Source organism: Pagrus pagrus (assembly GCF_965226575.1).
Source record: "Pagrus pagrus genome assembly, chromosome: 19".
NCBI lineage: Eukaryota > Metazoa > Chordata > Actinopteri > Spariformes > Sparidae > Pagrus > Pagrus pagrus.
In genome coordinates, this window is record NC_140203.1 from 15,154,562 (window position 1) to 15,167,291 (window position 12,730).

The window sequence follows — 12,730 nt, forward strand, 5'->3', positions numbered from 1 at the left end:
TTCTATTATTCTTTCTCTTCGCTTTGTTGTTGCCCTCTGTCATTTCAATTCAACATATCCTTGTAATTTTGTCTATTTGAAGACAATCTTTTTCCTCTGCTTTATCGGACTGCATCTGTTGTTGTGTTTGCCTTTCAGTCATTATATTCACTTTTCTCTGTCTGTCTTCATCCACCAGTTTTTTCCATCATTTTCAATATGCCAGAAAAAACGAAACTGCAGGAAATCTGCACTAAAACTTTATGCATTTTAACTCTGATGGAGAAAAAAAAAGGCACTTATCATCGGCTGGACCACTTCTATAATCAGATCCGAGTCCAGCAACTGCTTGGTCCCCCACGTATTAAGGTCACTGTGAATTACCTGGGTGTCATCATCAACAGTGAGCTGAGCTTTAGACAGAACACAACAAAACTATTCAATCATGTTACTACAGACTCTGGAATATTTCCAAAATCAGAGCAATGTTATCTTTTTTTTCCGAGTTGCAGCTCAACTTCAGACTGTGCAGAGCCCCGCAGCTGGACTCTCACATCACCCTGCTTTTACTGCTTTACCATGTCTCTGAGAATATGTTTTAAAATCCTCCTCATTACTTACAAGGCTTTATGTGGCCAGAGGCCAGAGCACACCAGTGAACTCTTAACTCCTAATGCCTGACTTTAGGCCTCTTAGATTTGGATCTGCTGGGTATGTCTACGAGCTGTTCTACAGTCAAGGTTAAGGCCAAAGGGTGATCGAGCTTTTGCTGTATTGGCACCTCATCTCTGAAACGGTCTTCCAGTTAATATTTGATCTGCCGACACTATTTCTTAATTCCCATCTTAAGACACAGTTTTACAGATTTCCATTTTTTCCGGACAGCTAGTCTTATTTGTTTATTTCATTCAGCTCAACTGCCTTTTCCTGTCTTTTAATTGTGGGATTTCCTTTCAAGTTTCTTTTTGTTTTTTAAGCTGAAAAAAGTTATAGAAATCAAATTATTATTCTAAGTCAGCTGAAATTTAGCAAAAACAAACTTTTTCTTGTACTTGGCTGTGGTGGGAAAGTGTTTATTTTAAATTCAGATGCCATCGAGAAAAGCCTCCCCTTCAGCAGAGCTAACCTAAAGTGCTGGATGGTTGGTTACTTAATTAAAGGGGCAATATGTAAGAATTTAGTTAAAAGCATTGTTGTTTTGCATTTCATTTGAAAGTTTTCCGTCAGTTCTTGTATTTCTCTGATATTCCATCCGTCATACTTCCTTTAATCACTCCTTATTCCTTTCCTTTCCCTCCGTTTGCTCCAGGTGATGCATACTACCTTGCCATCGGAGGCGGCGTAGCAGAACACAACTGGAACCACATTAGAACGGTTCTTCAGGACCAAGGCTTCCACTGCCAGCTGACGGACCACTCTGAGGACATGGGGATGATCAGCATCCAGGGACCCAAGAGGTGGGGAAAGAAAAGGAGGTGGAATGGAGGGGGGGGGCCGGGAGAGACATTGTCATGATTTATACATCCAGGTGAGAAAAGGACAACAGCAGTGAGTGAGGGAAAAGAGCGGGGGAGAGGAGAGAGGGGAAAAGAAGAAGGTAACTGATTGGTCTAAAGACGGGTTATGATTCACATCGTGGACACAAGAGGGGGGGAAACTGAAAGACGAGCTGCTGGATCGATGAGAGCAGAGAAGGTTAAGAGCCCATTCTCAAGACTTGGCCATAGGCATTAGAGGTGAGTGAGTGCAGGGACGGAGTTGGATTGAAAACAGCCGACAGAGGCAGAGAGGCTCAAGGGTAATTGTGCAGCTTAACGTAGCCGGCGACTTTTTCATGATGCCACAGAGTAAATTCAAATCTATTTTTCATCTGAGTGAGCGATAATGATGAAGATTACTCAGAGCAGTTGCACTCTCTGTCTCAACAACAGTTTACACCTGGGGTTAGAGGTCCATGTGTTTAAACGCCTGAATCATAGATGGACTTTAAAAAGAAATGAAGCCTCGTAGAGGCAAGAGCCACTGGCTTCAGACTTATATGGACCTGAATGTGACATTATTCCATATGAACCTCTGCTTGAGTGGATTCAACCATCAAATGGTCATTTTTAGCTTTGCTAGCAGCGTAGCTAGGTATGTCGGTCTGTCCGAAACTCAGGCCAGGACTGAAAGATCTCAACATTAGGGATTGCCATGACATTTTCTACAGACATTCGTGGTCTCCAGAGGATGAACCCTACTGACTTAAGTGCTCCTTTGATTTTTATGCCTCTGCACCAGCAACAGCCGTGGCCATAGGCATTATATTTTCAAGTTGTCCGTCCGTCCATATGTACGCCCACACGTCTGTCCGTCCCATTCTTGTGAACGCGATCTCTCAAGAATACCTCGAGGGAATCTCATTAAATTTGGTACTATGACTGAAAGATGAACTGATCAGATGGACTAACGAGCTCATTCTAGGTCCTCTAGTGCCACCAACAGGAAGGTTTTACTTCTGATTTACTTCTGAGCCACTTAGCCTTGCTTCCAGTTTTGCCCATTGTTCATTTACAGTATTGCATAAAAAAATTCCTCGGCGGGCCAAAAGCATTTCCCCATAAAACATAATCCATGGAGGTTTTCTGTCTGGAAAGTTTTCGAGCCAAGAAAAGTGATTTACATCACAATGTTAAGTATTTGGGCTGAGCCAGAGAAACGCTACTACACATACTCAGTGGGCCGTATAACCAGGAAGTAAACCCAGACGCCAATAAGCCTTTCTGGTGTATGGACCAAGTGAGCGATTCTGGACTGAACAAGTGCCATCTTTGGGTCACGTATCTAGCTCTATTTTACATCTATATCCGATCCCAATCCAACTCCGTATATTATTTGGTAACTTCTGATACAGATGAAAACATATATTCATCAAAACAGTGATAAAATATGTATCCGACTGAAATGACAGTTGTAGCCTTTATAACTTGACACTTAACAGACACCGGCTACAGAAATCACTAATACCAACAGACATCAAACTTTGGCCTTTTATCCTCTTACACTCTGATTCAACGCTGATTTAGTGACGGCTGATGTGATCTGCTGCCAGCAACATTTGTCCTTTTTAACCAGTGAAAGCGACAGTCAGCACCGGTTAAAAATGAGCGGGTGCTACCTGAATGTTTTGCACGCTTCTATTTGCTGAGTAAATCAGGCACGGAGAGGAGAGATTTGTTCGTGTCAGAGTTTAGTGAATCAGTGTATTTTGCCAACGTCTGTGTCTGAACTCACGCCAGTGTGACCAAATCATTTTTCAACTTCAGACACTAATAGTCACTCACATATGCAGTGAAGTGCTGCACTGTAGGCTGTCATAAAGGAGAGGAACACTGCAATCCAATTGGATTAATGCAGAAATTTACTCTCCAGGACTAAATGTCAAAAACTCTCTTCAGCAGATATACTGTCTTTATATTAAATCTCGTGAAGTTGTGCAGTTTATTATAATTGTGCAGGGATCTTAAGTTCCCTGTACAATTATAATAAACAGATTTCAGTATTCTTGTTTACCCTCCCCTGTCAGACCCATCATCCATTGATTTCTTTATCTGCGCCTGAGAAATCCTGTAGTACACGGGGGAAAGTGTTGCTGCACATTCGGACATGGGAAGTAGTCCAAGCTTGTCACTTTCTTCTGGCTTCCTACAGCTCTCCTTTTCTTCTCCTCAAAGGGCAAGCCGGGCCACCTTTACCTGAACTCCTCATCTATCTTTTCTCTCCCTCTCACCTCCTCTCCTCCCCACCTCCCCGTCCTCCGTCTTTGTTCTTCCTCCTCACCAGCAGCAGGGTTAGGCCACTGTGTGGGCTGTGTCGATTTCTTTCTCCTTGAGGCTTTTCTCATCTTCTGTCCTCCTAAGTTTCTTTTCTCTCTCCGTCTCTGTTAGATCTTATCCGGCCTCTTTCATCTCTCCTCCCCAGTCCTCCCTACTCTCCGCAGTCTCCTCTTCCCCTTTTCCAGATTTTTTCATCCCTCTCCTCTCGTTTATGTTGCTTACGTCAAACCTGAGATGAGTGCGTCACTGGCAGCAGTAGGCAGATATATGTATGTGTTTCATTATAGATAGACACGCACAATAGGATGCTGATTATGGAACTCATTGACTTTTCTTGAGCATCCGAAGCGCACTCAGCTCCTGAGTGTTTGCGTCCGTGGATGTGTGTTGGTAATACAAACAAGATTGGCATTGCCTGTGTCGGCACAGCGGCGTAATAATCCTCAGCTCCTCCTCATTGTCGCTGCCACGTATGAGAAATTGCAGAAAATTGACCCTCCAATGTTTGGGTTTTGTTGTCTGATGAAGCAAATTGATCTCTTTAAAGCTTGAGGAGAGAGAAAATTAGCAGCGTTTATGGAAATGTCTCTGTTTTCTCTCCCAGAGTGAAAGTCTCGTTCCAGTTCTCCAGAGAGAGGGGGAGTGTGTAAACTTGCAGTTTTTTTTTTCTCTCTCTCTCGCGCAGTTTGGCAGCGAGCTCCAAAGGGTGAAACTGGTGCTCTGTCGCTTGCTTTGTAATTATGAACCTTATTTATAATATATGGAATTATGTGATATTCTGTAAGAGAGCTCTGTTTGTATGTGTGTGTGTATGCATCCTGTGATCCACAGCTGAGAGCCTCAGTTAAGTGGCAAGTCAGAGAAACAAATTGGTGGTTGCAAGACTCCCCCCCCCACCACCACCACACACACACAAACACATACAGACACACACATACAGACACACAAAGCCTTTCACTGATTATATATAGCTAATTGGCCTCGCTCTTAGGCTCTTGAGTCCAGTGTACAAACGCTTAAGGGAGGACAGAAAATTGGAGGACAGCCCGGAGGAAACATCAGCCCTTGCATCACACGCGCAAGTACGCAAGAAATGTTGTTTTCGCATAAGTCCGTTCCCGCGTGCACGCGTCTCTACATCCAGCTACGACAGCATCGATTGCTTGACGCCAACACAGATGTACAAGCATGTAAGGTGCACACAAACGGTAACCTGAACCCTGGCTTCCTGCCACGCTGTTACAAAAATATCTTGCAGAAACGGCCTCTACCTGCCCACTCACAGACATACAAGAAGCAAAGTAAGCTAAACTTAGTCCCTTTTTTCTGTTGACTCATCTTTATGTAATATTGATTTTAGCGTGTGTGAGCGTGTGTTTGTGGGAGAAGGAGAGATGATACAATTCAACAGCAAATATAACAGAACAGGCTGCTGTTGTTTTGTTATGTTTTGCTGAAATACTTAATTTAAATTTAAATGTAAAGCGAGGTTATGAAACGGTCTCGGTTAAATACTGAGGCCATTACATGACGTACATAAGCCAAAGAGACCATTGGTGAGAAAGTTAGTTATTATATATCATCATGGTGATATGTTACAGCACTAAAACAAAGTGTATTTTGTTTCACCATCATCATAATACAGTTATCAATCTTACATAGCTGAAAATAGATATAGTACCTCATTGTCATGCATCCGTTATGCAAACAGCTGTGTTTAAACCTTTGAACGCTTCACTATATTAATAGTTCAACAATACCTACTTTGGTATTTTTGTGCTCGTTGTGATGCAATTTCTTCAAATGCTCGTATCCCTAAAATCTGTACAACCCAAGCTTAAAGGTTACGTAAGTCAATAAACCATAATAAAAGATCAAAGTTCTAAGTGTATCATTTTGCAAAGTTGCAGATCTGTGTTGCAAAATATACTGATCTGATCCCCGTTCATGATGTGTATGGGTTTCTTCCATGTGCAGCCGAGAGGTGCTTCAGGAGGTGCTGGACACAGACCTGAGCAACGAGGCTTTCCCATTCTCTACCCACAAAGTTGTCAACGCAGCGGGACATCAGGTGAGAACGCACACTCACACACACGCACACTTACTTTCCACTGTAATTGGATGTGGTACATTTGTCAGTTTCAAAATAACCCTGCCAGTGCTAATATGTGCTAAATGTATGCAAATCACTGCTGCTGATGAGTGAAACCCGTTTATAATTTTTAAAGGTTCTGTCAACAGAGATTGTAGAGTGTGTGTGTGTGTGTGTCTGTGTGTGTTTCTGTGTGTGAGGGACAGATGGGATGTCTCAAGGCATCCTTTTGACTTATTTAGATGTCAAGTCTGTCCACATGTTTTGTTTTTCTCTACCTTCTCTCCGTCTTCTGTCTCTTTCTTCGTCTTCCCCTGAGGTCGACAACAACTCGAAACAAAGTTTTAAACGCTGTTGTTTCTGAGCACGGGGGAAATCATGTATTTATACTGAGCCATATGCATTCATTTCTCTCACAATAATGCTGCGAGGTCGCCTCAACCTCTCAGGTTGACCTCTACACTGTTCCTGGCCTCGGATCAAAAAGAGCATGTTGTACCGGCACACGCGGCGACACATATGTCCACAAACACACACACTCCCTCTGTCTTAGCCGCTCTTGCATGAATTATGCAACGCTCCGGTGATTGCAGTCCGCGTCTTCTCACAGCTCTGCAGTTGTGTTTGTGCACGTGTGTGTGCGTGCGTTGTGCTCGCGCCGTGTTCCAGCTGGTTGCCGGCCTTGTCTGGGTGACATTTTAATGGCTGCACTGCTGCGAGAACAGAGCTCTCTCTCTGCCCTCTGCTCCCCTCATAGCTCATTAGACTTCCTCCGGTTCGCTCTCTTCCTCACCAGTTGGTTGAAGCGATGGTGCTGGCATGCGTGTTAAGTCACATGAAGTCATGTTTATATGCATGTTTGTACTCATGCCTGTGTTGTGTGTGTGCGTCTGTGTTTGATGTTTGCCTGGGAAATGTATGAGTGACAGCCTGCATGAGGCACGCATGTGTTTCTGTGTGTTTGAGTTTGTCGCCTGTGTATCTGCTCGAGTGTGTGTGTGTTGTGCGTAAGCTCGGGCTTACATGTACTGTCCTCCCCAGAGTTTCATGGTGTACATATGGGGCCCAGGGTGATCCCTGGCTGGCCAGATGGCCTGGCTGTCACAGCACCCACTGGGGAAACTGTTGGAGAGAGTTTTTCTCTCCTCCTTTTTTACTCCCTTACATATTTTCTCACTCGCTTTCTTTTCTTTTCTCCTTACAGTAGCTTTGCCTCTTTTTGCACAATTAATCACAATATGACTGAAATCGCAATATGGCTAAGTAGCATGTCCAAATCGCAGAAGGTGCAATTTTTTGATAAAATGTGAGACAAATGAAGTACTGTAGTGCTGCAGAGATGACCTGACCAGGTGTAAGAAAACATGTTTGTTTCATCATCAGCTGAAAAGTTTCATATCAGTTGATATCGATAACTATTAATCAAAGACTTGGCAAAAAAAGGTGCAACTTAACCTGTTTAATTTAATTTCACCTCTTTAACAAGGCAGCATTTTTACATGTTAGTACGACAACAGTGCTGCAGCTGAGTACCTCTCCCTTGTGGACTGCATGTAGTTTGTTTGCAGCAGATGTAGATGGTTGTGATTGACAGCATGTCGTGTACTCCAATTGGTGGAAGCAGCTCAGGTTGTAAGATAAGTTTGTTGTTTTACCTGCTTCCTTCACAGTTTACATGCAACAGTGTCCTGATATGGCGATCATGCAACTGAACTACTCGCCTGTTAAATGATTTGCTGTTTGCGTGTCACTCATAGCTCGCTGTACGTCAATATCATGACGTGATATTTGTCGTGTGCTGTCAAGTTGTTTCGCGATTAATGCATACACGTGAAGCTATCAAACATTTTATTGAACTGTTTTCTTAATGCTGTCGATGACGTGTATCGCTGATGCACTTTGCTATCGTTTTTCCCCCAGGCCTAATCCCACTAATCATGTATCATGTTTTTTTGTTTTTTTTAATTATATCATGCAGCCCTACTATATATTATTTGCACCCTAACCATTCTACTATTTGTCAACCTGGGTGTTATTCCCACATTGTTTTTTTTGTGGATGTTGCTAACTAATCATCTCAAATCCTTTGACTTTGATGAAATTAAAAATAAAGTAGTCCTTTGCAAATCCCTGTAGCTGTTGTTGCAAACTGCGTAGCATGTTGGATCCGCTTCTTGTCTGCCGTATCAGTGTGCACACACCAGCTTCCTTGCATGGGAGCGAGGCTGCAGCATGTATCCTTGAGATGTAGAAGAAAACGCAGGATGTCAGCTTGTGTCTGCGAGTCTTCTGAGTCGCAAAAATAAAATGACAAGTTGCAGTGTGCAGTTTTTGTGGATTGCCAAAATATGATAAACAGATTCTAGTTGTGTGTAATTGTTCCCCAGCTGCTGAGCAGTGCACTGCAGCAGCTATGGGGATTTCTAAGGCGCTATTTTCTGTGTTTACTTGCAGTTGCAAGGACACATTTTTGAGATGATATCTGTTAAATTGAGCTTATTTTGGAAAGCTGTGGGAGGTTCGTTCTCTTTGCCCCGTTTGACGCCGCTCTGGCTTCATTGTGTTTGTCATGTTTTCATGACCTATATTAATAATGGACACAATAGTGAGAATAACACCTGGGTTTATTAACATTTCCCCTTTTTCTTTTGCCTTCATTTTCTTGTCCGTCAAATTTTCTCCTCTGTGATTCTTCCACGTTTCACCTCGTCTCAGTCTGCTTCTCGACACCATTTCTCTATTCTTATTTCTCTCCCCCTCCTTAAGCTTCTTTTTGTAATTTTCACCTCTAACCCCCAGGGGTGTCTTTCAATATCTTTCAGCATTTTGGCGCAACATCCATTTCAAAAGGGAGATTACAGCTTCCCTGTTCCCCTCTCTGTGCGCCCCTTATCTTATCCTTGCATCTATTCTATTCTAAATCTGTTTTCTTTGTGTGTGAGTGAGAACGAGCAGACGCGTGGCAGCTCGGCCTCTCTCCAGATCACTAAGCCCTCCTCTCTAACCCCTCTCTCGTCCAGGTGCGAGCTATGCGTCTTTCGTTCGTCGGAGAGCTCGGCTGGGAGCTGCACATTCCCAAAGACTCCTGCCTTCCCGTCTACAACGCTGTCATGGCTGCCGGCGCAAAGCACAGCATCATCAACTCAGGCTACAGGGCCATCGACTCGCTCAGCATAGAGAAAGGTACCTTTAGAGGTCATAAATAAGTAAACCTCAGCTTGAAGCACCTGTTGATCAGAATGAACAGTCCTCCACCTTTCTTCTAGTGCTTTTTATAGCCAATGTATTTTGTCTTCCTCTCTTTGTCAGGGTACAGACATTGGCACGCTGACCTTCGCCCAGATGACACACCCTTGGAGGCGGGGCTAGCCTTCACCTGCAAACTGAAGAGTTCGATCCCGTTCCAGGGCCGTGATAGGCTGGAGAAACAAAAGGAGGAGGGACTGAGGAGGCGCATCGTCTGCTTCACCATTGATGAGTCAGTAAAAAGCCTCAGATTATGTGCTAGTTCAAAAGAAATGAATCAACAGGGCAAGTTGTCTGTAGGATAACAGAAAATGTGAGCATCGTAGGCGTAGTAGCCACTCCTTTCATTCTTTTCAATGGATTCTGATCCAATGACCTTCAATAATTTAGCAAATTTTATTCAGATAACAGAAGCCCTAAAGGTCCAGTGGGCAGGATTTAGGATCTGAAATGGAATATAATATTCATAATTATGTTTTCATTAGCATAGAATGAGTTTTTCATTTCTACAGATGGAGTGGAGCCTCTTCCACAGAGTCTGCCATGTTTCTGCGGTAGCCCAGAAGGGACAAACCACACATTGGCTCTAGCATTTTAGCAGCCATCGTAAGGAAGGGTTAGACGAGGGGTCTTCAGTTAGTTCAAAATCGAAAATATACATCGCACTTTTATTTGATAAACCAGGTGTGTAGGAGAGGGACAAGTAAACCCATAGTCTGACTTGCAAAAACACACTTATTGCACGAGACCTTCATCAGGCAGAATAGTTCATTACCTTGGATGGCTTCTGCAAGATGGCTAAGAAGGTCTAGTACCAAAACGTTGCAAATGCGTAAATGTATTTTTGCAGGTGAGACAGTGTGCGCAAGTTTGCTTGCATCTTTCCGTTAGCTTAATACCAATCTGTAACCTCTCCGCTAGATACACGCTGGACCTTCTAAGATTAATGCATTTACCAAATGTGCAGTGACTAAATGTAATGCTGATTAGTAAAAGGCCATGTTCATGGTGGGATGGATGTCTGAGCCCCAGATGTAACAGATGTAACAGCATGGAGAAGCAGTTAATTACCCTGCTGTGGATTTTTACACATTTTACAGACTAGACCCAAACTGAAATTTCGTTCCTTTTCTGTTAGAATCTAAATCAAGTCAAATATTTTGAATGTTTTCATGTGTTTTCAGACAAAAATCAACTGGTAGTTTAGTTATTATTAATTTTTAATCTTCAGCTGGAGAGTTACATCCACAAATGAGTTTTACAAACTCATTAAATGAATCAAACCAGGCTCAAACATTATTCTGTGGAGGAAGTCTGCTGTGTTGGAGTGTACGTTACACACTTCTCTACATGTTACTGCGCACATTGAATTAAATATGCTCTGGATTAAACTTCATTGTTGAAGTTGATTTTGTGAAAAGGCATGCATGGTGTTTGTTTGCATGTAATTAAACACTCCCTTCTCTCTCTCTCTCTCTCTCTCTCTCTCTCTCTCTCTCTCTCTCTCAGGAAAGTACCGATGTTCGGTCTGGAGGCCATTTTCCGTAACGGCGTCCCCATTGGTCACCTGCGGCGTTCTGACTATGGCTTCTTTGTCGACAAAACCATCGGTTATGGATATATCCGCCACCCCGATGGAGGAGTGGTAAAGACCTTAATAACACAACATTTACACACATACACACACACTGTATCCCTATCAGTTCCCTCCTTAAGTGTTCTGTGTTTAACGTGTTTATTTTCTTCATCGCTTTGTCTCATTTCCTGCCTCATTTTTCTTAAATCAAGAAAATGTTTTTGCCAGCCTGGTGATATTAATGGATTTAACTATGGTAGAATATTTGGGTACACCATATCTTATTTTAATAATTCTTTGAATGAGTACATAAACCAGTAAAACAAAGTACTATATATGTGGTTGTGTTTTTGCATAAAAGCGTGTGAGCTGGTAGGTTTATTAGTCTCCTCTTCATAGGCACTTCAGGTATTATCAGCTCTCTGTCACGTCCCACCACTCACTTCACGCTGAATAATAAGTTTTATTGGCCAGTGTACAGTTTTCTTGTGTGTGTGTGTGTATGTGTGTGTGATGATAACACAGACACACAGAATAACAGATGGAACATCAAACAGGAGGGCGGAAGCAGCAAGAGAGACACAAAAAGTTATTGAAGCGGTGTGCTCAAAGGCAAAGGCAGTTTTTTTAGACTGAAAAATAGAACAATCCTTCTGTGATTTGTCAGAGGACTTAGATCCGTATCTTGTGTGAGTTTGTGTGTGGTAGCACGTCGGCCTTTGTGTTTGCGTGTTCATTGGTTTAATATCATTTCCCCGAGTCGTGACCGGTAAAACAAAGAGGATTGACCCTCTGCTTTGTCGAGCACTTCAGTTTGGAATTGCGCTCGCACAAATGAGGACATGTGCACAGAGACACACACATGCATACACCATACACCGGATCCACTCTCCTGTCACTCAGTATTACAGAGCACATCCCCTACAATCACATCACTGGCTTCAGCAGGAAGAAGTGTGCGTCAGTGTGTGTGAGTGAGAGGTGTCGTCTCTGCTTTCTCTTCCTTCCTTCCTTCCTTCCTTCCTTCCTTTCACCCTCCCATGTCCTGATTACATCTTCTCTTCAGCTCAGCTTCCTAAATGTCTGTCTTTATTTCAATATTGTACTTCTCAGTGACACAGTGGTAACTAAGGAAGTGAACACCATTAAAATGTACCCCCAATTTCATTGGCTGTTATAGCGAGTACTGTACATGCACTGTACCTGGTTCCTCACGTGTGATTGGATTGCTCGTAAGTGGCTGTCCATTGGCCTCCAACTACACCTCCCTCACCTGTGTCGTTAGATCAGCAGGTGGAGGTGAATTGTTTATATTAGCCCTCAACCACAAATCTCTGCTATCTGACACCCAAACACACACCTACTATTATGATATTGCTCTGCTAGCTACAGCTGCTATGAGCTAATGATCGAGTGCAGCTTGTAGATGATGGGAGGGTTAGCTAGTTGTCCCAAATCGTATTTGATAAGATACATTTATCTGAATGTCTGTAAGTGCAAGAAGAGTCTTCAAAGATGTGTTTCACAGGAGGAGGAAAGACAGACGGACATTTGGATGTGAAAAAAAAAAAAAGCACAAATGATTATTTTTCAACTCAACTGTCAGAATACAATACTGACAATGTACAGTATGTTTCTGCAAACAGTGGGTATGTGAAACTTTACATTTCTTTATTTTGCAACCTTTTTAGGTTCAGTTTTATGTTGTGACAACGCTGTGCTAATGTTCTGCTTAGGTTTAAGCACAAAAACCACTTGGTTAGGATTCTGAAAAGATCATGTTTTGGCCTTGGTCAAAGATATCCACTGGTTTCACACTAAGAAATGTCAAAACACAGTCTCACACTGTGGTGTCTGGCTTGTTAGCCTTTTCAACTGTAACTCCACCACCATCCCCTCTTCCCCCCGATATGAAAGTCACTATAAAATGTCAATATGGTGCGTTTATCACATACAAATGTGAATGTATCAGTAGATTGCAGGAAGGCTAACTTACAACATTTTATCTTAAACTGGCAATAG

The 12,730-nt window shown here is 42.7% G+C and overlaps 1 protein-coding gene across 1 annotated transcript in view; it reads left to right on the forward strand.

The window, feature by feature from the left end:
• sardh (sarcosine dehydrogenase) overlaps positions 1-12,730 on the forward strand; it is a 48,715-nt gene that overhangs the window by 30,652 nt on the left and 5,333 nt on the right. Inside the window, exons 17-21 of the mRNA XM_084383320.1 lie at positions 1,289-1,436; positions 5,772-5,865; positions 8,907-9,069; positions 9,196-9,364; positions 10,642-10,777. Coding sequence (XP_084239446.1) covers positions 1,289-1,436; positions 5,772-5,865; positions 8,907-9,069; positions 9,196-9,364; positions 10,642-10,777 — 710 coding nt within the window. The remainder of the gene's footprint in view (positions 1-1,288; positions 1,437-5,771; positions 5,866-8,906; positions 9,070-9,195; positions 9,365-10,641; positions 10,778-12,730) is intronic.